Source organism: Leptonotus elevatus, chromosome 1 (genome assembly GCF_054856555.1).
Source record: "Leptonotus elevatus isolate MCC_2025b chromosome 1, RoL_Lele_1.0, whole genome shotgun sequence".
Classification (NCBI taxonomy): Eukaryota; Metazoa; Chordata; class Actinopteri; order Syngnathiformes; family Syngnathidae; genus Leptonotus; species Leptonotus elevatus.
The window spans coordinates 45,992,108-46,011,122 of record NC_141239.1 but is presented as its reverse complement, the minus strand read 5'-3'; the positions used below and the strand labels follow the sequence as shown (position 1 = coordinate 46,011,122).

Here is a 19,015-nt window from a genome sequence, read left to right as displayed (position 1 = left end):
GTGGGTTCTGTGAATATGTGAATTTGCAGGTGATGAACTGCAATTATGATCAATCACTGAGGGAATTATTTGTAGTTTGTTTTTTATATATCATTAATGTATCATAGAATTCCATCCATTTAATGATTTAAAACAAAAGTGTGTGTTGGAGGAGGGTGGACAGCATTTTGGATTAGTGGTTAGCACGTCTGCCTTACAGTCAAGTGGGTCTGGGTTTGCATCTACAACCTCTGTGTGCAGTTTGAATGGTTGTGCCTGTGAGTCACTGGTGACCAGTCCAAGATGTAACTCACTCAAATTAAGTTGGATTGTATACGGCTTCAGCACAGGTGGAACTGTGAGGATCAACGTTTTAGAAAATGGAAATGGTTGGATATGTGTGTAGCTGTGTGTGGTGCATACACTAGTAGTAAAATCACAAACATATCCCACCTACAAGAAAGGCAGAGTTGTATTTATTTATTTTCAAATGAAATTGAAAACAACTGTGAAAATGTTTGTCTTTTAAGTTGTGAGAGATCCCCCCAAAAAAGCCACAAGACTAACAAAAACATTGTATGCTTGCTGTGATTAAATACTTTGTCAACTTTGTAACATAGTTTGTACTACAAGAGGCAACTTTCACTGGCACAGTTCTTGTGAATTCGGCGGAAGGTGAGAATGAGATGATGAAAGCCTTTAAATAACTGATGGATGGATAGATGGATGACTATAATCATAATAATCATTTTTGCACAACTGTAGAAGAAATAAAGAATTGAAAGGTTCTTGAAACAGCTGGAAATTGTAATAATTTGCATCATCCAGGCGTGTTATGATTTACAGTTCATGTTGTGTATTTATCTTGAGTCAGATCTGCATGGCCAGAGTAGCCTAGTGATGATCATGGCATATACTTATTTCCTTTGAGTCTCGGAATAATCTGTATATCTCTTACATCATCATGTTGAAGCAGCCAACACAAGTATCGTTCTGTCCCCATCCCCCACCCACTGGTAAGAAGTGGCTTCACCTCGCGCATGTCAGTGTACCACTTATAGGGCTGCTGTGGAACTGCATGGTGTCTGAGGGCCTCCTGTACCATGGCAGGGGTGGAATGACGTTCACCAAGACCCACGGTCTCTCCCAAGCCCAGCAGAAGGTCTGCAGCCTTAGCTTTGGCCCGACCGCTGCCCTCCACATAGGCCTGGTAGAAGGGAACTGCTAGATGGTCCATCTCAGTCAGCCAAACAGCACCACCATATTTTTCTATCAAAAGCCGCTCTCCTTTGCGTGTAAGCTTTCTGCCCAACTGTGGCTGGCCATCTTGTACCCACTCCAAGCAATCGGCAGAAGACATCATTGGAATGGCCTGGTCTAGAGACACTCGTGGGAGTGGGGTTTTCCCATCTAATTTACTCAGCATGAATGCGATATGTGTGAGGGTCCCAGCAGTTTTGAAGATTATGTCTGAGTGTCTCTTCAGCATGGACTTGGTGAGATGAGACAAATATCCCTCTGCTATTGAAATGGCACAGTCCATGTCACCCAACAGTTCACACTCCACATGGTAGAATTGGTTCAAGTGTGTGGCGTCAGGATCTTCTCCTCTAAAGCTGGGAGATATGTAGTAGGTACCCTGCAGGTTGTCCTGGAAACGGAGGAAATATTCAAGCACAAATTGCATGGAGTCTGCTAGGTAGATGTCTTGACCCAAGAGGTGAACAGAAACGGGCTCCGAATCAGACCCCAGACCCATTGGGGAGGAGATGGTGTCTGTAGTAAGAGGCGTCAGGGCATAGGAGTACTGACAGGAATTGCTAAAATATTCGACTGTGCTGTGGAAAAGAGTGTTTTGTATCTGGAACAGATTGCGATACCACTGGCTCGTGATAGCGAGTATGGAGTGGGACTGAGGGTCTTCCCATGATCGGGAAGACTGGCACTGTGTGATTTTGGAGTAGAGTGTTTTGAGGTCATCTGGGTCAGCAGCTGGACCATCAAGCGAGGATACATATCCAGGATATTTTTGGAAGAGTTCTGCTTGTGATCTTGTAATCTTGCTGCCTTCTGGGGAAGGCAGCAAGGGGATCAGCTTGGCATGAGCATAATTAATCTCAAAGCCCTCAAAGATCAGTGCAACACATTCAGCTCCCATTCCCTCTTCCAGCAGTCGGGCAACTTTAAAAGTTGCCAAGATCAGAGCTTTGTAGTCAGTTTCCTCCAGTTTCAAGATGTCACTTGGCAGTGGTTTGCGGGGCACCACAACAGTTACCCCAGGAGTGTTTGGGTAGGGTGTTAGAAAGGCAACATGTTGACTGTCTTCCCAGACTCTCCACTGTTGCTCCTCTCCTCGTACAATCCGACTGAACAGGTTGTTATCGGAGCGAGCCCCCAAAAATTCAAAGCTGGAGGGTGCGTTTGTTGTTGGCAATCCAGTCCTAATCTGGGCTTGAACCTTGTCCAGTGCTTCATCATCCCTCCGTGGACCACTTTTAGAGGTACAGTATCCAGGGTTGTAGGAGTAAAATTCCTCTTGGCTGGAAAGATGGGGCTGCCACTTTGGCCCTAAGCCGTGAAGTGGTAGCAGTCTAATTTGTGCAGGTTGATTGGGTTTGGGATAGAAAACCAAAGCACAGCGTTGCACTCCAAGTTTGCCGCATAGAATACGTGATACAGATTTTGCTTCTTGAAGCAGAGACACAAAATCAGGTTCAGCCAGATGGAAGATGCTCCGGGCCCCACTAAGAGTTTTTCTGGTCAAAATAGTTGACCCAGGGGTCCAAGGGTTGGGATTCAGGTATGCAACCAGCTCATCTGTTTCCCAAATCACATTAGAGACATTCTTTAGGGGTCGAAGCACCTCGACTCTTGATATCCCACCAACCATCGAGGCCACAAACATGACACTAGCATTTGATTCAATAACAGAATCCCCTTTAGAGTCGACTGCAATGATTCCTGCGCATACATCTTTCAGGTTTTCTGTCATCACCTCTCTACACGCCTGTCTGAGACTATAGCCTTTGTGATGGTAGAGGCTGGCGATTTTTTGTGCAACAGTGTGTCTTAGAAACACATCTCCATCTCCAGAGCAGCTAATAGCTATTGTGTTATCAGCATATATTCCTGCTCCAACTACTGCTGTATCACCAACTCGCCCTTTCAGCTTCCCCACTAACCCGCCTGTTGATGATGCAGCAGCCAAACCCCGCTGACAATCCATTGCCACAGCTCCAACTGTTTGAGGATGGTTGTTTTTTGAAGAATTTACACCAGTGAGCTTCGCAGCTAACTCTTTATGACGGAGATCGGTGTAGAAATAGTCAGGCTCGACTGGGTGTGCCTCCTCTTCCAACACTCCACGCAGAAATTCCTCAGCACCTTCTCCCACAATAAGAGAATGTGAGCTTTTTTCCATGACGCATCGAGCTGCTTTTATTGGGTTCTTTACACTTTGTACACAGGCAACAGATCCAGACCTCATTAGTTCGCCATCTACTATGGTGGCCTCCATTTCATTTTTGCCTTCTCTGTTGAATACTGAGCCTTTACCTGCATTGAAGAGAAAGCAGTCTTCTAGAGCCTCTACTGACCTTTGAACTGCATCCAGACTACGCCCACCACATTGAAGCACTTGCGATCCAAGGTTTAAAGCTGTTTGCAGAGCAAACTCAATGACATTTAACACTTGTGCGTTCAGCATCATTCCTTCTCCAGCACCGCCATGGATCATCAGAGTATAGTCCGAACTCATATCTGTGGTTGAATCAACTGTTGTTTTATTGTTGCCAGTGCTCGTTGGAAAGTGATTCATCTCAACATTCATGTCCTTTGTTTGGTTTTGTTTGAAGAGACACTCAAGAGCTCCCATTTGACATGCGATTGCATATTTGAGCGCTAAAAGCATCACTAACTTCAAGTTTCCCTTCAGGTTTTCCTGAAGCTTGTCTAGTACCAAAGCAAAGCTACCTTTCCCATTAAGCACAACTCGAACCTTGTCCTTTTTTCCAAGGTAGGTTACAGCAAGCTGATCTTGGGCATAAACATTTCCAACTCCACACTCCACTCCCTCCATCTGGTCAGTACCGGTGAGGTACACAGACGGACATCCAAAAGGGTCCAGAAACGCTTTCAAAGGATTGTCATTTGATAAAGCTTGACGAAGGACAGCTAAATGGGGACCTATACCATGTCCAGTTTTGGTGTTTTTTATGAGAGCCTTGTGTTCCAAATATGCGACATGGAACAAATTTAGAAGGCTATTCGTGTATTGGATTGTGTTGTCTGGGCGAACGCTTGATGCCAAGACACCTATTAATTTACGGGACTTCATGCTGACTGAGTAGGTGGGATCACAACGGCCATGTTTGTAGTGGCGCATATGGGTAGGAGTGACAAGTATGTGAGTGGCGGCGGATTCCCCAAGAGTCTGCATTAGGGACAGTTGTAAAGAGAAGTTTATCCAAGCATCATAAAGGCCTCTTTGGCTTCTCAGAGTTGAAAACACATCAGGATAAGAAGACACATCGAAAGTGAGAACTGGATTTGGGGATTTTAAATCAGGGCATGTCTTGGTGCTATGCTTGCCGTGCAAAGTAAATGGTAGGCATGTTGGGTAAAAAGGATTCGTGACATCCACTGTGGCAGAACCATTCACTACATTAGTATGGACGAGGCTTAAATCAGCTGTCTCCGACAATTGGTATACATGCTCAGTTACAAGGCCAGCCACCATGCCATCTACAGCGCAGTGCTCAAAAACCATCCCGGCCGTGCAGTCCTTGAACACCACCAGATTCACCACCTGCCGAAAAGAGACAGCGGGTTAGTTTACTTTGTATGCCAATAACTAAGTATGATGTCTAAAGGCGTCTGCCACCACACTTTGAGATCTGCGGAAGTTGAATTGCCTTCAACCACTGAAATCAATGATACCTTAATTAAATCCGTAAGCAAGAATGCAGTGCAAAATGAAACAGAGAGTGGAGAAAAGAGTCATCTAAGCAGTCCCACCTTGTCATAATATCTTAGACAAGGACCATCTCCTTCTCCTCCCAGCCTCACTGCGTTGAGGATGTCCGCCAATTCAGAAGGCACGTTGCAGTCCTCCAGACTTAATGTCAGCACAGCGCTCTCCATTAGCTTCAGTGATGCTGCAGCAGCTCCTCCGTTCTCTATGATCTCTTCCCTGATGGCAGCCCAGGATTTGCGCTCCAAAGCAGAGAGTCTACAAATGGCCAAGGGGTCGTTCTGATTTCCACCGTTTGGCTGATCCACCACCTTAGCCAGCTGGTCGTAGATATCAGTGAAGGATCGAGCAGATAATGGCCCACTAGTGCTGGACCGCTGCAGTATGTCAACTGGGAAGACTCCTCCAACGCAAGTGATAATGGCATGAATGCTTTCCGGGTAAACCTAGGAAGGGAAAAATACAGGATGACTCGGGATGAAAATCTACAATTCTGACATATTCCGATTTTCCCGTACCTTAATTTCATCTCGACTCTTGCCAGGGATTCGAGTGGCAGCAAAAAGCTCCGATTGCTGGGTCTGTTCCATGGGCACGTCACCCTTCAGCATGTTTGGCTCGCTATACAACTTTGCCGCTGCCCAAAGCAGAGCAGCTGCTCTCGTTAACTGAGTGCATCCCTTCGCCTTGGAAGGCAGAAGAACAACCGGAAGGGCTGTGGCGGTTGACAGGGGGTCGGCACAGGATAACAGACTTTTCTTGAACTGCTCCGTCACCCAATTCTCTTGGCCTGCAGCACTGGATGCTAATTTTTGCTGGGCTTCTTCAAGAAGTGGCCTCTGCTTTTCTAGGGTGCTTTTGAAGTCAGCATAACGATCAGGACTTAAAGTGAGCTGTAGGACGCGGCAAACTTCCTGCAAGGTCACATCCATCTCTGGAACAGGGTAGTTGAGAAGAGCCATCCTGTTGAGATTTACAAAGCTGGGGAGAAAAGTGGACTACTTTATTTGTAACGCTGTACATTGAGTGTGATACACAATTACAGGATTATAAAAACAATGTGTACATCAAAACTTTTACGTTTACAAGCTGTTTCGACCCATAGGTTAGGCAATTATTGCCCAACATTTATTGAGCCAAGCCACATATTTTACATCAGGCAAGTCTTACAGCACACCACTAAATTCAGTCACAAAAAATGTGAATTCTGAAAAATAATGCTCAATATTTACTCACAAATGAACTTGCACAGATGGATGTAACCTGGGCCTGTTTAACTGAGCATAAATCCAATATATTTGCAGTCACATGACTTATTCTGTGGACTGTGTGGCATCAGTGAGATACAGATAGTTTCCTTCTGCAATCCAGTATATGCAAAGATGGCAGAGATAGACAAACAAATATATATTCGTAATTAATCAGAAAAAAACAAATTACGTGAAATTGGATCATTTTCATCCTGTATGTAGCAGTAATAAAAAATAATCACATTAAAGTATCTTTGTGCAGTTTGTCACTTTTTTACTCGCGACTGCCACCTCTGGCCCAAAGCGTAACTGCAGCATCTGTGTCAGGCTAGTTCATGGTGGGCGTGCGAGTACGTGCACGATCTTAAAGCGACAGCCACAGTTGACAAACGAAGACATGACTTCAAATAAGGTAAGAAAAACTCCGCCCCTCCCCTCCCCAAAGAAACTATGGCGTGTGAGGGTCCGCACACTCTATTATAGAGGGAAGATAAAAGCTGATAGGTACAGTCAGAGTAAAACAGTCAGGGCTTTTCGTACTCATCTGGGCATTGGTGGAGCATGCATGATGTAGAAAAAGCTTTAACATTACCTTTTTAAACGGCACAATGCACCTTTAAATACAGTGGCTCACAGTTATAAGCCTGAAGTTTTACATAAATAAATACATTTTCATACAAATCTTACAGTGTACATCTACAAGTTTATTGATTAGTATTTTCTAAATTTGAGTTTTAAAAAAATCGCAATAATTGACTTATAGATTCGTATAGGGCCTATGAATCGTGATACGGATCAAATCGCCAGGTACTAAGCAATTCACACCCCTAGTTTATATAGTAATCAATTATAATAATTCATAAATAAATTTAGAATACAATACATTGATACAATAAATATATTTCCAAGTGATCTAGCTAGACTTATTTTCTATTGTAACTAAATTAATTTGTTGTTTGGCTAACCAATTAAATTGGTCTGCTCGTAACCACCCGGAATGCTCAATGTCTGACCAATTTATTGGTTAATCAAGCCAATATGATCTTAACCTAGTAGATTGGTAGTTTTTTTTTAACCAATCCATTTTTAGAGTGTAGCAGTAATCAAAAATAATCACATTAAATATTAAAGATTATAATAAATATTCCGCTAGTTCATTTAACCATCAGCACATCTATTGTAATTTACATTACTGTGATTTAAGCATCATCATGCCCACATAGGATTGGAACAGAGCTGCATTAATTGCAATATGCAACATCAATTTAGACGTCCTGCTTCTAATCTGTCCTTCCATTGCTATCACAAGATGTCTCATTGAAGGTTTTAGTTCATCTGTATATTATCAAATTGATTCCATTCTTAATTTGGTTGACGGAGGGGTACACACCGACACTCGTGCAGATAGTTTTGTTGCTGCTGTTTATTAATTGAATTTCTCTCGATTAGCCCAAATGAGTTGAAATAATTCACACAATGCAGGCCATATAGATTTCTTGGAACATGCACGCAGCAAGGATACTTGTCTTGTGAGTCCAATAGCTCAATAACTAGATCAGCAGAAGCGGCTGCGATTAACTCCCACAGTCTGAAAACAGCAACTGGGTGGGTATGTTAGGTTGAGTGAATCCTGAGAGCCAAAGGTGCATGTTGACACATCTGTCTTTATTTGTCAGTATAGGCGAGCAGTCTAAGTTGCAACCCACCACTCAACCTAAGCGTGATCGACTTTGAGAAAACATCCACTTCCAACATCTTGTTTCACCCGAGGTTAATACATAATGTATGATCCTGATCCTGCTGCTTAGGACCCCCGTAAAGCAGTTCAATTTCATCCTTTTTGCTTCAATATGTTTCTGCATCCCTGTTCTGTGATCACACCCCAAAACCTTAGCATTTGTGAAATACGTGTTTTTTTTGTTTGTTTTTTAAATAAAATTTTTGACTTTTCCCAATCAGTTCAATATCCTTTTTGGCCTATTTTGCCCTAGGAAAATAATTTTTGTTAATGTTTTTTAATTAATTTTCTTTTTCTTTTTTCTTTCGCTTTTGAGTTCTTCTTATTATTTATCTTAGAGATTCTCTAAGTGTTTCAAATTGCATTGTAGAAAATATATTACTCGAAAAAAAGCAATCACACTGTCTGAGGTCTAACATTTTAGCTTTGTATATATTACAGTTCCTGAGATTAGGGATTTATTTCTTTACATTATAATTATAGCACGAATGAAAAGACACATCATGGTACAGAATAACAAATCCAACATGAAGATCTGCTCACCTCAATGTCGAAATTTCTCCCAGGTCAGGCCAGTCGGAATGATAGAAGAACAGTCAATGGGAGAAAACTTGGGTTTGACTCTAATGGAAATGCAGTGACTCTTATTAAGCAATTTAAATTCTTGTGCATCCCCCCTCCCCCCCAGGTCTCATCGCTCTCATTTCTTTTTCTTGCTTTCTTCATTTCGTGTTTCCTCTATTTCCCCACTTTACGAGTTGAGTTGTGAAAATATAATATGCATGTTAATTACACACAAAAAAACAGGAGTGTTTAAAAACAACGTAAAAATTATAATTTTGCTCATTTCATGTATTTGGTAACTGAGAAGCATTTGGTTAGTATTAGGGATGTGTGATACTACTTTCTTTTTCTTTTTTATCGATACGATACCAGTACGAGCACTTAACTCTTAACAAATACCGATACCACTAGTACTTTTGATAAAGCTTCCCCCGCCAAAAAATGACAGATAATTTTAAAGAAAGATCAATCAATCCCAATATAGCATTTTCCCCTTAAACTTGCAAGAAATCAATTATTGTAATTTCTTGTTTCTGATCATAAAACAGTCACAAGAGGGCAGCTGACATGAGTACTGATACCTTGAAATAAGGCCTGCTATCGGCCCAATACCGATACCTGGTATTGATACTCACCCATCGACAGTTAGTTTTGGCCCAGGTCTGTGTGGAGTTTACATGTTTTCTTCAGATACTCAAATGTCCTTCCACTTTCCCTTCATGTGAACTGCAACCTGTACAACTCAACTGAAAAAGAAGGGTCAAGTAGAAATCCATCCATTTTCCGAGTCGCTTATTCCTCGCAAGGGCCACGGGGGTGCTGGAGCCTATCCCGGCTGTCTTCGGGCAGTAGGCGGGGTACACCATGAACTGCTTGCCAGCCAATCACAGGGTAAGTAGAAATACTATACGCAATTGAGATACAGTAGCTCGGTTGCACAATCACTAAAACAGTCTTTTACCAGCTGAAAAACATCTCGACGCTGAATGGTTGGATGCTCCAAGCAGACCAGGAGAAGCTTTTTTTTCTTTTCTTTTTTTCCCTCCATCTGATTTCATTACTGTAATGGTCTTCTGACTGGACTGGACTGGACAGAAAGTTCCACTGAGAACCCTTTTATATTGTAAGGGTTTCATCTCGAACCTGCACAATAAGTTTTTTTTTATATTAGTTTTTAGTAAGAACCACATTGTATTCTACAATCAAAATGATTGTTTATTGTTTTCATCATTATCATTGACACTGAGAAACAAAAAAAAATTAAATGAGGATGCCATCTACACCCAAGAAGAAATAGGTAAACTCCCCAATTTCCAAAAGTGAATAAATGGGACTTATGAGGTCCTCCCTCCAGGGTGGGTTACAATGGCAGGAACAAAATTAAATATAGCCTATAGAGAGTGTATTGTGTTGCTATATCATATATTTGTACTGTATTCTTAGGTTAAGATTTGTACATCACAAACTGGATATGTTCACACAAAAAAGTTATTTTGCAGAATAATGCCTCTAAACTCAGTCCCATAGTGCAGGTAGATTTTAAAAATGGGAAAAAAAGAGGGAGGGGGGACTCGAAAAAACTCAAAGTAAATTTTACAATGAAAGTTTTGAGTACATTTTACCAATGTATTAAAAAACTAAACAAAAAAAAAGGCTACTCAAAGGGTGAGGTACAAATCCACAACCTTCAGGTTGGGAGACAGCCAGTGTGCCAGCTGAGCCATGACGCTCCTGCTGTGTGTTAGTATTTTGCTGTACGTTGGCCTCATTTCCTTTTCTTTCTTTTTTAAATATATATATATAAACTGTCAAATATTCTCAATACTCTCCTTTTAAAATGTCTTTAGAATTTCTGATTTTATACTGAAACATGGCTAAACATTTGAATATTTGATGGTAAGGATCTTCTAAAACTCATGTTTTCAACAACCCTTGAAGAACTCATTCCAAAAAGAGTTCTCTGTATTGAAACGGTTCTTAGAGGAACCCTTAGCCTCAAAAGAACCCTTGCAGATTTTTTTGCTTTTTTTTTTCAAGGGTTCCTCAGGAGCCCATAGTTCTGGGTAACATCTGCCCTTCATGGAGAACCTTTTTGGAATCCTTACTTCCAGGCATGTAGACACCATGTTGTCAACAAGTGTCTCCAATCCCATTCCAAAGCCTTGGTGGTCTTTTTTATTTATATATTTTTTTTTTACATTTTTGGCAAAATGCTTTGTTTTGTGGCTATATGCTGTTTCACTCATGGACAAGATGTGCAAGTGCATCATTTTCTGTGGGAGGTAAAAACCAAATTAATCAAATATTCATTAAACAAACTCTAGCACCATAATTAAACAGGTGAATAATTATATATAATTTTTGGTATGTCCAAAATTATAATTTTTTTAATGGATGCTAACATCAATGCTCTCCCCACCCCCCTCTGGTGGCCTTAGTCAACAAAAGTTGATGCTATCTTAATGATTGTAGTGTATTGTTCTCCCTATTCACTAATTTGCCACGATGAGAATATCATATTTAGATAAAATAAACCTCGCATATGGTTAATTTTGGAAATAGTTAACTCTGTTCCATTGCATTGCATAGTGGCATTATGTTAAGATGGGTGACTAGACTTTAGTTTTTCTGCAGCTTTGTAACCCCCTGCCACTAATTCAACAGCGGTTATAAACTAAAAGTTCAGCAGTTCTAGGAGGCTTTTCTTCTGTCACGTTTTACAGCAAGCCAGTGAGTGTACAGTATTAACTTTGTAAGGGCCGTCTTTTTTTCTAAATAATCTCAATTTAAAATGTAATTTAGATAAGGAAGTTGGAGAAAGCCATTTTGCGCGTCGAAAGACGATGATGAAACTTGTTGGTTTAAAAAGTGTAAAGGTCAACTGATTTTACTGGCGACTCGACGACTCTCCGGCGCCCTCTACTGTTGGTTGTGTGAATGACATTTCCAAGCCATCATGGCGGCACAGGCTCGCGCTGTGGTCTCAGCCCAGTGGCTATCGGACGCAATCAGAAACGGCCTCGTAGGCTCCAAGATTCGGGTCCTGGACTCGTCATGGTACCTCCCGATAACCAAACGGAACCCGAAAGCGGAGTTTGCAGAGAAGCACATCCCGGGCTCTTCTTACTTCGACATCGACGAGTGCAGCGACCAGAGTTCACCCTACGACCACATGCTGCCCACGAGCAGCCACTTTTCACGCTACGTAGGCGAGCTGGGCATCGGCAACGACACGCATGTGGTGGTGTACGACACGAACAACTTCGGCTCATACAGCGCCCCCCGCGTCTGGTGGATGTTTCGACTGTTCGGCCACAACTCGGTGTCGGTCCTGGACGGGGGCATGAAAAACTGGTTGGCCGAAGGGCGTCCGGTGACGTCAGAAAGTGAAGTGAAGCCGGAGCGCAGAGACTTCAAGGTGACCACGAACCCTGCGTGGGTGAAAACTTATGAGGACGTGCTGCAGAACATCAGCACCAAGAAGATACAGGTGGTGGACGCACGGTCTGCGGGCAGGTACAGAGGGATCGAACCGGAGCCTAGAGAGGGTGAGCAGGCTACTCCAGTTTATAACTTACACGTGTACGTACATTTGTAAATATGTCTATTTTTTAAATAAATACATATATATATATACATTACATTTAAACCCAAGTGACTGATGTGTGTGTTACGTGAGGTAAATTGCACCTGTTAAGAGATACCTTGAAATAAAGCCTTCTCAATAAATTAGTTTAGTGGTGTCCATACGGACCGGAGGCCATTTGCGGCTTGCCGTCCATTTTGTAGCGGCCATCAGCAAAATCAATATTAAAAAAATAATGTTTGACTTGCAACCCTATTGGGTGTGGAAGTTATGACAACCACATCCCCCATGGGTACGACATGACACACCTCCCAACTAATGAATTTGACTTAGAGAGCTAGGGGTGGGAATCTTTGAATGTCTCTCGATTCCATTAAATTTCGATTTTTGGGTCTGCGATTCGATTCAGAATAAATTTTCGGTTAAGAACGATTTTTGATTTGAAATTATTTGATTGACAATGATTTTTGCTTCAATCTATAGATGTGCAAGGAATTGTGATGATCTACTCCAGTCTGACTCGCTAATGCTAATTAGCGCGCTACTCGCGGCACTTTTATCACTCAAAAGAACACTGCAAAAAAAAAAACTTTTATTGAAATGACTTGATCGTGACTTTTTCCTTCTACTCTCTAATGTGGCTACAGCTTAACAGTGTATTAGACCGCGTGGAACCACACTGCCCCTAAGTGGCCAAATCAGGTACAACATGAACAGCGCTCCAAATAAAGGCACACACAGACAAAGGCAAGACAGTATAAAATTATTTAAATAAAATCGATTTTCGGGCATTTAAAATCGATTCTGAATTGTACTAAATGAGAATCGCGATTATTATGACAATAGATTTTTTTGGGTACACCCCTAGTAACATTTATCTTAAAAAAATAAATAAAGAAGTTTTCCTCCACTTTCTGCTGACTGAAGTCTGATTTGTGAACATAGCACATTAATAATTAACTAAGATCCTTATGTAAACACTGCTTTAAAAAATGTATCCTCAGGGCAGGGGCGGATCTATTTTAGTGGGACACAAGGCTGTGGGCCACCCCAAAATCATGAAAAATCCCAAAATGTTTGCCTTAAAAATAACTTTTAAAAAACATACAAAAAAATCAATCCATTTTCGTGACTGCTTATTCCTCACTCGCGGGGGAACAAAAGTAAATACAGTATAATATGTAATTGCTTGTATGGTCGGTTTGAGTGTTTTTCATAGAATCGGACAATATCAGAGTGACCCTTCTCTGTAGGCGTCCCTCGAAAGAAAAAGTTCTGACACCCCTGCACTAGTTGTATAACGCCACCCTTCCTGAAGTGTATCTTGGAGTTTTATCTTTTCCTGAATGGTTATGATGTAGATGTATTAGATTATATCTATGTATTAGATGTAGTAAGACTGCGCGAGGTGATCCGAAATATAGGGTGTGAACACTGTATAATCTTTGCTCCACGTTTTCAATGTATTAACAGGTACTCTACCAGGCCACTTCCCTGGTGCCATCAACATGCCGTTCACTTCCTTCCTGGAAGCCTCTGGAAAGTATCTGACCAATGAGGACCTGTCCAGACTGTTTAAGGAAGCCGGGGTGAAATTGGACCAGCCGCTGTGGGCCACCTGCGGTTCTGGCGTGACGGCGTGCCTTGTCGTTCTGGCCGCTCACCTACTCGGCCACCCCGGCGTGTGCGTTTACGACGGCTCCTGGGCTGAGTGGTTTAAAAGAGCATCTGCGGAAAACGTCATCTCAGAGGGAGAGGGAAAGAAGATGTGAGGCGGCCGTCTAGGTAATAGAGAAGAAACATGCTTGTCACAAGTGAATGAAACTATTGCTTAAACATTTGCACAATTTAAACTGCCTTAGTGATTTGTAGCAGTATTAGTATATGATACAATGTATGCACAATTAACATGTTACTCAGAGAAAGGTAATCGTTGCAAAGGTGTACAGAAATATGCAATGAACCACAGTAACACTATGCAAAGCATTTATTTCAGAATACCACAAGGAATGCTTACAGTGTATAAAACGATGTGCTTATGTTTTGTTTTTCAAGTGACATCTTTTATGCTCCATGGTGGTGGTTCAAAAACAATGCACACCTTTTAATTAGAGGGGAGGTCTTTTGCAAATCATGCATGAAATACTTTGTTTTCTTAAATGATTCAATTTCAACTTTGTCATGCCCGTGGGTCACTCTCATTAATCAGAAAAGTAAATATTCACTTTTTGGGTGTGGAGGGTTTGCAGGAGCCTGGGTTACATATTATTGTAGATGGCAAAAGTAAAGATTGTATCCCCTTTTATGTTATTAAACACAACTTGAAAACGTGTCAAATATGTTGCTGTTTCTGCTGCGTTGTTCAACAACCGTTTAATGACAAGCTTTGCTGTGCTAATTGGTGAGAAAAAGTCTTAAATATTGAAAACTAGTCTGGCTGTTTGCTTTTCCCATTTGTCTTCCACTTTCTTTACAATATATCACCAAAGGTTTGCTGCTTACTTTTTTTTTTCTTTTGTTCCTATGCTGGCGGAAGAACTCTCCTCCCTGGTTGCGGTGTCATGTTCCTGTCCATTCACATATTTAAAACATCAAAGGTATCTAAATCTAGAGAATTGTATCCGTCCCACTGCACATGCAATGCTGATGGTGGATCTTTATGGCTCCCAGACAAATTGTTATTGTGCTTTGAATCACTTCAATTTATTATTATTATAATTTTTTTTAAACAAGCCTGCTTTTCTGCTTCTCCAGCGTCCTCGCACATCTGGTGCATTTTTTTTCTCTCTCCCCGAAATCCAGTCATCTGTAAGCCATTTATTTGTAAGGGCAATGCAAGATGAACCTTTACTTCTCTGGAAGTGATCTCATTAATTGTGTATGTGTCTATACATCCATCTCCATTTTCTGGACCGCTTATGCGGTTGAAGTTATGATGATTAAACTTGTAACCACTGTTTAACTCCTCGCTGACGCCCACTAGTGTAAGCAACGCAACTTAGCACGTTTGTTGTTAAAGCAGCCCCTCCCCCCACCTAGCAACACATTTAGCTACTTTTAAAATGTTTTTTGAGACGTTTACTAACTTTTTAAAAGTGGCTAATAAAAACACACATATTCCTTGTAAATAAGAAATTAAAATTCTCAAATGAGTTCAGAGTAGTCCAATTTGTAATGTTTTAAACATTTAGTTCCGAGCACAGTCCTACTTTTTTAGTTAGTAAACATTTTAAAAATTCAGTTGAGAGTAGGCTTGTTTGATTAACAATCTAAAAATGGCTAAGCCTACTTAGTAATATAATACTAATACTATCAAGAGTAGGTGCCTTGAGGCAGTATCGAGATCTCAATACTACTAATGCATTATGCATTTATTCATAACAGATAGTGTTTCTTAACATTGTATGCCAAATTTTTTGATCCGTTCAAAAACCAGCTAACACCGAACGAATACAAATGTAAATAAAATAAACCTAAATACAATGTTTATATTACAAACAAAATGTGATGATAAACTACAACTACGTAATGTAAATTAGCTATTTGTAATCAATCTACAATGTAGACTGATGTGTTTCTCAGTATGGTACTAGTGTACTGAGGCTTCCTCTGGTGGTACTTAAATGCAATTAAACGTTAAATTTTGAAACATGAAACGGTGCCGCAAACTCTAGAATAGAGCATTTCGCTAAGTTTAAACTGTTTTAAAGTCCGATATATATATTTTTTACTTTTCAAGTACAGTACATTTTTAGTATATTTCGAATTGTAAAAAACAACAACCAAAACGATATATTTACATTTAATTTTTAAATGATTGGAAAGGGAAAATGTAGACGTACTTCTTTCTTTAATTTTAATGTGTACGCTAATACTATTTAAATTGATTCTCATACGTAGGTTTGTGTATTTTCCTATATTCAAGCACAATGTTAATGTTCAACCTGCACATAATGTTACTGTATAATTAATATACTTTTTTATGTTTGATTGGGAAATGTCCTTATTGTGGGTCAGGGACTAATAAAGGTTAACTAATCAGTGTTTTTTTTTAATGAATAAAACCTATTTTTAATGAACACTTAATTAGGCCTATACTGTATTTTATTGTTGTTGATAGTGGTATTGTGGTGCTTGCTGGAAAACGTTTTGAGAACCACTGCTGACGCAACGCCGTTCAGCAACTTTTAGCAACAAATGGACCCGTCTTGTAACCCACCCCCCAAAAATAAGATAGCAAAGCCAGATCTCCATAGATTCCAACGGTATGGCGGCACAGGCTCGCGCTGTGGTCTCAGCCCAGTGGCTGGCGGACGCGACCAAGAACGGCCTCGTAGGCTCCAAAATTCGGGTGTTGGACTCGTCATGGTACCTCCCGGTAACCAAACGCGACCCGAAAGCGGAGTTCGCGGAGAGGCACATCCCGGGTTCTTCGTTCTTCGACATCGTCGAGTGCAGTGACCAAACCTCACCATACTGCCACACGCTTCCCACGAGCAGCCACTTTTCACGCTACGTGGGCGAGCTGGGCATCAGCAACGAGACGCATGTGGTGGTGTACGACACGAACGACTTCGGCTTGTACACCGCGCCACGAGTCTGGTGGCTGTTCCGACAGTTCGGCCACAACTCGGTGTCGGTGCTGGACGGGGGCATGAAGAATTGGTTGGCCGAAGGGCGTCCGGTGACGTCGGAAAGTGAAGTGAAGCCGGAGCGCAGAGACTTCAAGGTGACCACGAACCCTGCGTGGGTGAAAACTTATGAGGACGTGCTGGAGAACATCAGCACCAAGAAGGTACAGGTGGTGGACACCAGGCCTGAGGGAAGGTACAGAGGGATCGAACCGGAGCCTATAGAGGGTAAGCAGGCTTTTGCAATAAGTTGTAAATAGTGTTTTGCTTTTATCTTTTCATTTATCCTGCTTTGACGTTTGGATTTCATCTTGAGTTTTAATCTTCTCGTTTAGTTATTTATTTATTTATTTATTTATTTTTTATCGTGCCTTGCTTTGCTTGCTCAATTTTTAAATGTGGTCCTTATTATTTTGAAACAGGCACTCTACCTGGCCACTTCCCCAGTGCAATCAACTTGCCCTTTACTTCCTTCCTTGATTCATCTGGAAAGTTTCTGGCCAACGAGGACCTCTCCAGACGATTCAGAGAAGCCAAGCTCAAATTGGACCAGCCGCTGTGGGCCACCTGCTCTTGTGGCGTGACGGCCTGCTTTGCTGTTCTGGTTGCTCAGCTGCTCGGACACCCGGAAGTGTGCCTTTTTGACGGCTCCTGGTCTGAGTGGTTTAAAAGAGCCTCTCCTGAGAACATCATCTCAGAGGGAGAGGGAAAGAAGATGTAAGGCAGCCGGCCAGGTCTGACAACGCTGGAGTCATAACGGAAAAAGAGATGTGTGTGTTATACGTAAATTAAGTATTTGTACTCTTAAAATGCATTAGTGCTTTGCAGCAGTTTATCATATAATCAATGCACAATTAACTTGCTGCTCATTATAGAAACATACAATAATGGACCATATACCTCTCTATACAAATCATCTATGTTTTCAGTATGTAATACTATCTTTTTACGCTTTTTTTAAATGGACTCATTCACTGCCATTGACGCCTATATACGTCAAAATTCATTTTACATTTTTTTAAATTAGTTTAACATTTTTTAAACAAGAGAATGAAAACCTAGATTTTTTAAATTGTATATTTAGAACAGATATAGAATGTGAGTTAACTAGTGAAGTCATGCAATTAATTATGATGACAAATTTTAATCATCTTTTCTTTGTTAAATCTTTTTTTTAAAGAAAAAATTATCTTAAAATATATATTTTTCTTTTTTAAATCTTTTTTTAAAAGAAAAGATTATTAAAAATTTGGTGTGTCAGGTGATAACATTTTTAATTGTAATTAATCGCATTACTTCACTAGTTAACTCACGATTTGAAAAAATATATAAAAAATTAGGGGCGTCAGGTCATTACATTTTTTTATTGTAATTAATCGCATGACTTCACTAGTTAACTCACAATTAATCACAAATTTTATATCTGTTCTAAATGTGCAATAAAAAAAGGTTTTCATACTCTTGTTAACAAAAGTGGAAAATAATTTAAACTAGTATAAATAGTTCAAATTAATTTTTGACGTATATAGGCGTCAATGGCAGTGAATGAGTTAAGACAAGTAGTCTTTTTATAAATCATGCATTAATTATTTTTAAATAAGACAAGTAGTCTTTTTATAAATTATGCATTAATTATTTTTAAAGACAAGTAGTCTTTTTACAAATCATGTAGGCCTATTCAATGTGTTCTTGATTCAGTTTTCTTGTAGGATTCCTTTTGAACTATCACACTCATTTGTCATTCTCATTATTCATTAACCAGTTGAGATAAGTAAATATTGCGCTTTTTTTGGGGTAGAGCTTGCATAAGTCTGAATTGCTCATATAGATTGTATGCATCACCATATTGTAAATCAATAAAATCTGAAATACAGAGCCTTTTCGTCTCTGCTGTTTTATCCCCCAGAAACGTTTTTTTTCTGTCAACAAAACTCAGCTGTGAAAACTTTTGGATGAAAAAAAAAAGGATCATTCCTCGCATACTTTATTTTATTCAAAACATTATGATAAAGAATGGCGTAAATAAGGATGGAACAAAAAGCCTGTTTGTGTGTAGTTTGGCAAGATAACAGAGTAAAAGTACAGAGTACAAATACTTCGTCACAGTAGATTTTTCAGCTCTCTACTTACCTATTTATATTTCTGATGTCCTCTTACTTTTACTCCCTAAACAATATACCTCTTCTGTTCTTTCCTTTACTTATTTTATAAGTATTTCATATAATTAATTTTAATAATTAAAAAATAACAACTTTTAAACTTGTATCTAAAAAAGCTGAATCATCTTTTTATGTC

At 40.3% G+C, this 19,015-nt stretch overlaps 3 protein-coding genes across 4 annotated transcripts; 2 read left to right on the top strand and 1 right to left on the bottom strand.

The window, feature by feature from the left end:
* Positions 1–444: 444 nt before the first annotated feature.
* Positions 445–5,943, bottom strand: LOC147182492 (uncharacterized). Its single transcript, XM_086096451.1, has 3 exons — positions 5,470–5,943; positions 4,996–5,397; positions 445–4,786 (listed from the first exon to the last, which is right to left on the bottom strand). The coding sequence occupies exons 1-3, from the start codon at positions 5,911–5,913 to the stop codon at positions 884–886; spliced, it is 4,749 nt and encodes a 1,582-aa protein (XP_085952577.1). The 5' UTR covers positions 5,914–5,943; the 3' UTR covers positions 445–883.
* A 5,475-nt stretch (positions 5,944–11,418) lies between these two features.
* LOC147182491 (3-mercaptopyruvate sulfurtransferase-like) lies at positions 11,419–14,959 on the top strand. 2 transcript variants are annotated; one of them, XM_086096189.1, is made up of 3 exons: positions 11,419–12,051; positions 13,563–13,874; positions 14,626–14,959. In XM_086096189.1, the coding sequence occupies exons 1-2, from the start codon at positions 11,460–11,462 to the stop codon at positions 13,859–13,861; spliced, it is 891 nt and encodes a 296-aa protein (XP_085952315.1). In that variant the 5' UTR covers positions 11,419–11,459; the 3' UTR covers positions 13,862–13,874; positions 14,626–14,959. The 2 variants fall into 2 exon arrangements, with proteins under 2 accessions (XP_085952315.1, XP_085952223.1); XM_086096097.1 differs by lacking the exon at positions 14,626–14,959 and having other exon boundaries at positions 13,563–14,428.
* A 145-nt stretch (positions 14,960–15,104) lies between these two features.
* On the top strand, positions 15,105–18,595 carry LOC147182490 (3-mercaptopyruvate sulfurtransferase-like). Its single transcript, XM_086096326.1, has 2 exons — positions 15,105–16,948; positions 17,143–18,595. The coding sequence occupies exons 1-2, from the start codon at positions 16,357–16,359 to the stop codon at positions 17,439–17,441; spliced, it is 891 nt and encodes a 296-aa protein (XP_085952452.1). The 5' UTR covers positions 15,105–16,356; the 3' UTR covers positions 17,442–18,595.
* Positions 18,596–19,015: the final 420 nt, after the last annotated feature.

Bases quoted from the DNA above. Each gene is read 5' to 3' on its own strand.
- LOC147182492 (XM_086096451.1), bottom strand. From the start codon at position 5,913: ATGGCTCTTCTCAACTACCCTGTTCCAGAGATGGATGTGACCTTGCAG. The intron at 5,398-5,469 runs GTACGGGAAAAT...TTCCCTTCCTAG, and splicing joins AGAGTCGAGATGAAATTAAG to GTTTACCCGGAAAGCATTCA. The intron at 4,787-4,995 runs GTGGGACTGCTT...TCTTTTCGGCAG, and splicing joins GTCTAAGATATTATGACAAG to GTGGTGAATCTGGTGGTGTT.
- LOC147182491 (XM_086096189.1), top strand. From the start codon at position 11,460: ATGGCGGCACAGGCTCGCGCTGTGGTCTCAGCCCAGTGGCTATCGGAC. The intron at 12,052-13,562 runs GTGAGCAGGCTA...ATGTATTAACAG, and splicing joins CGAACCGGAGCCTAGAGAGG to GTACTCTACCAGGCCACTTC.
- LOC147182490 (XM_086096326.1), top strand. From the start codon at position 16,357: ATGGCGGCACAGGCTCGCGCTGTGGTCTCAGCCCAGTGGCTGGCGGAC. The intron at 16,949-17,142 runs GTAAGCAGGCTT...ATTTTGAAACAG, and splicing joins CGAACCGGAGCCTATAGAGG to GCACTCTACCTGGCCACTTC.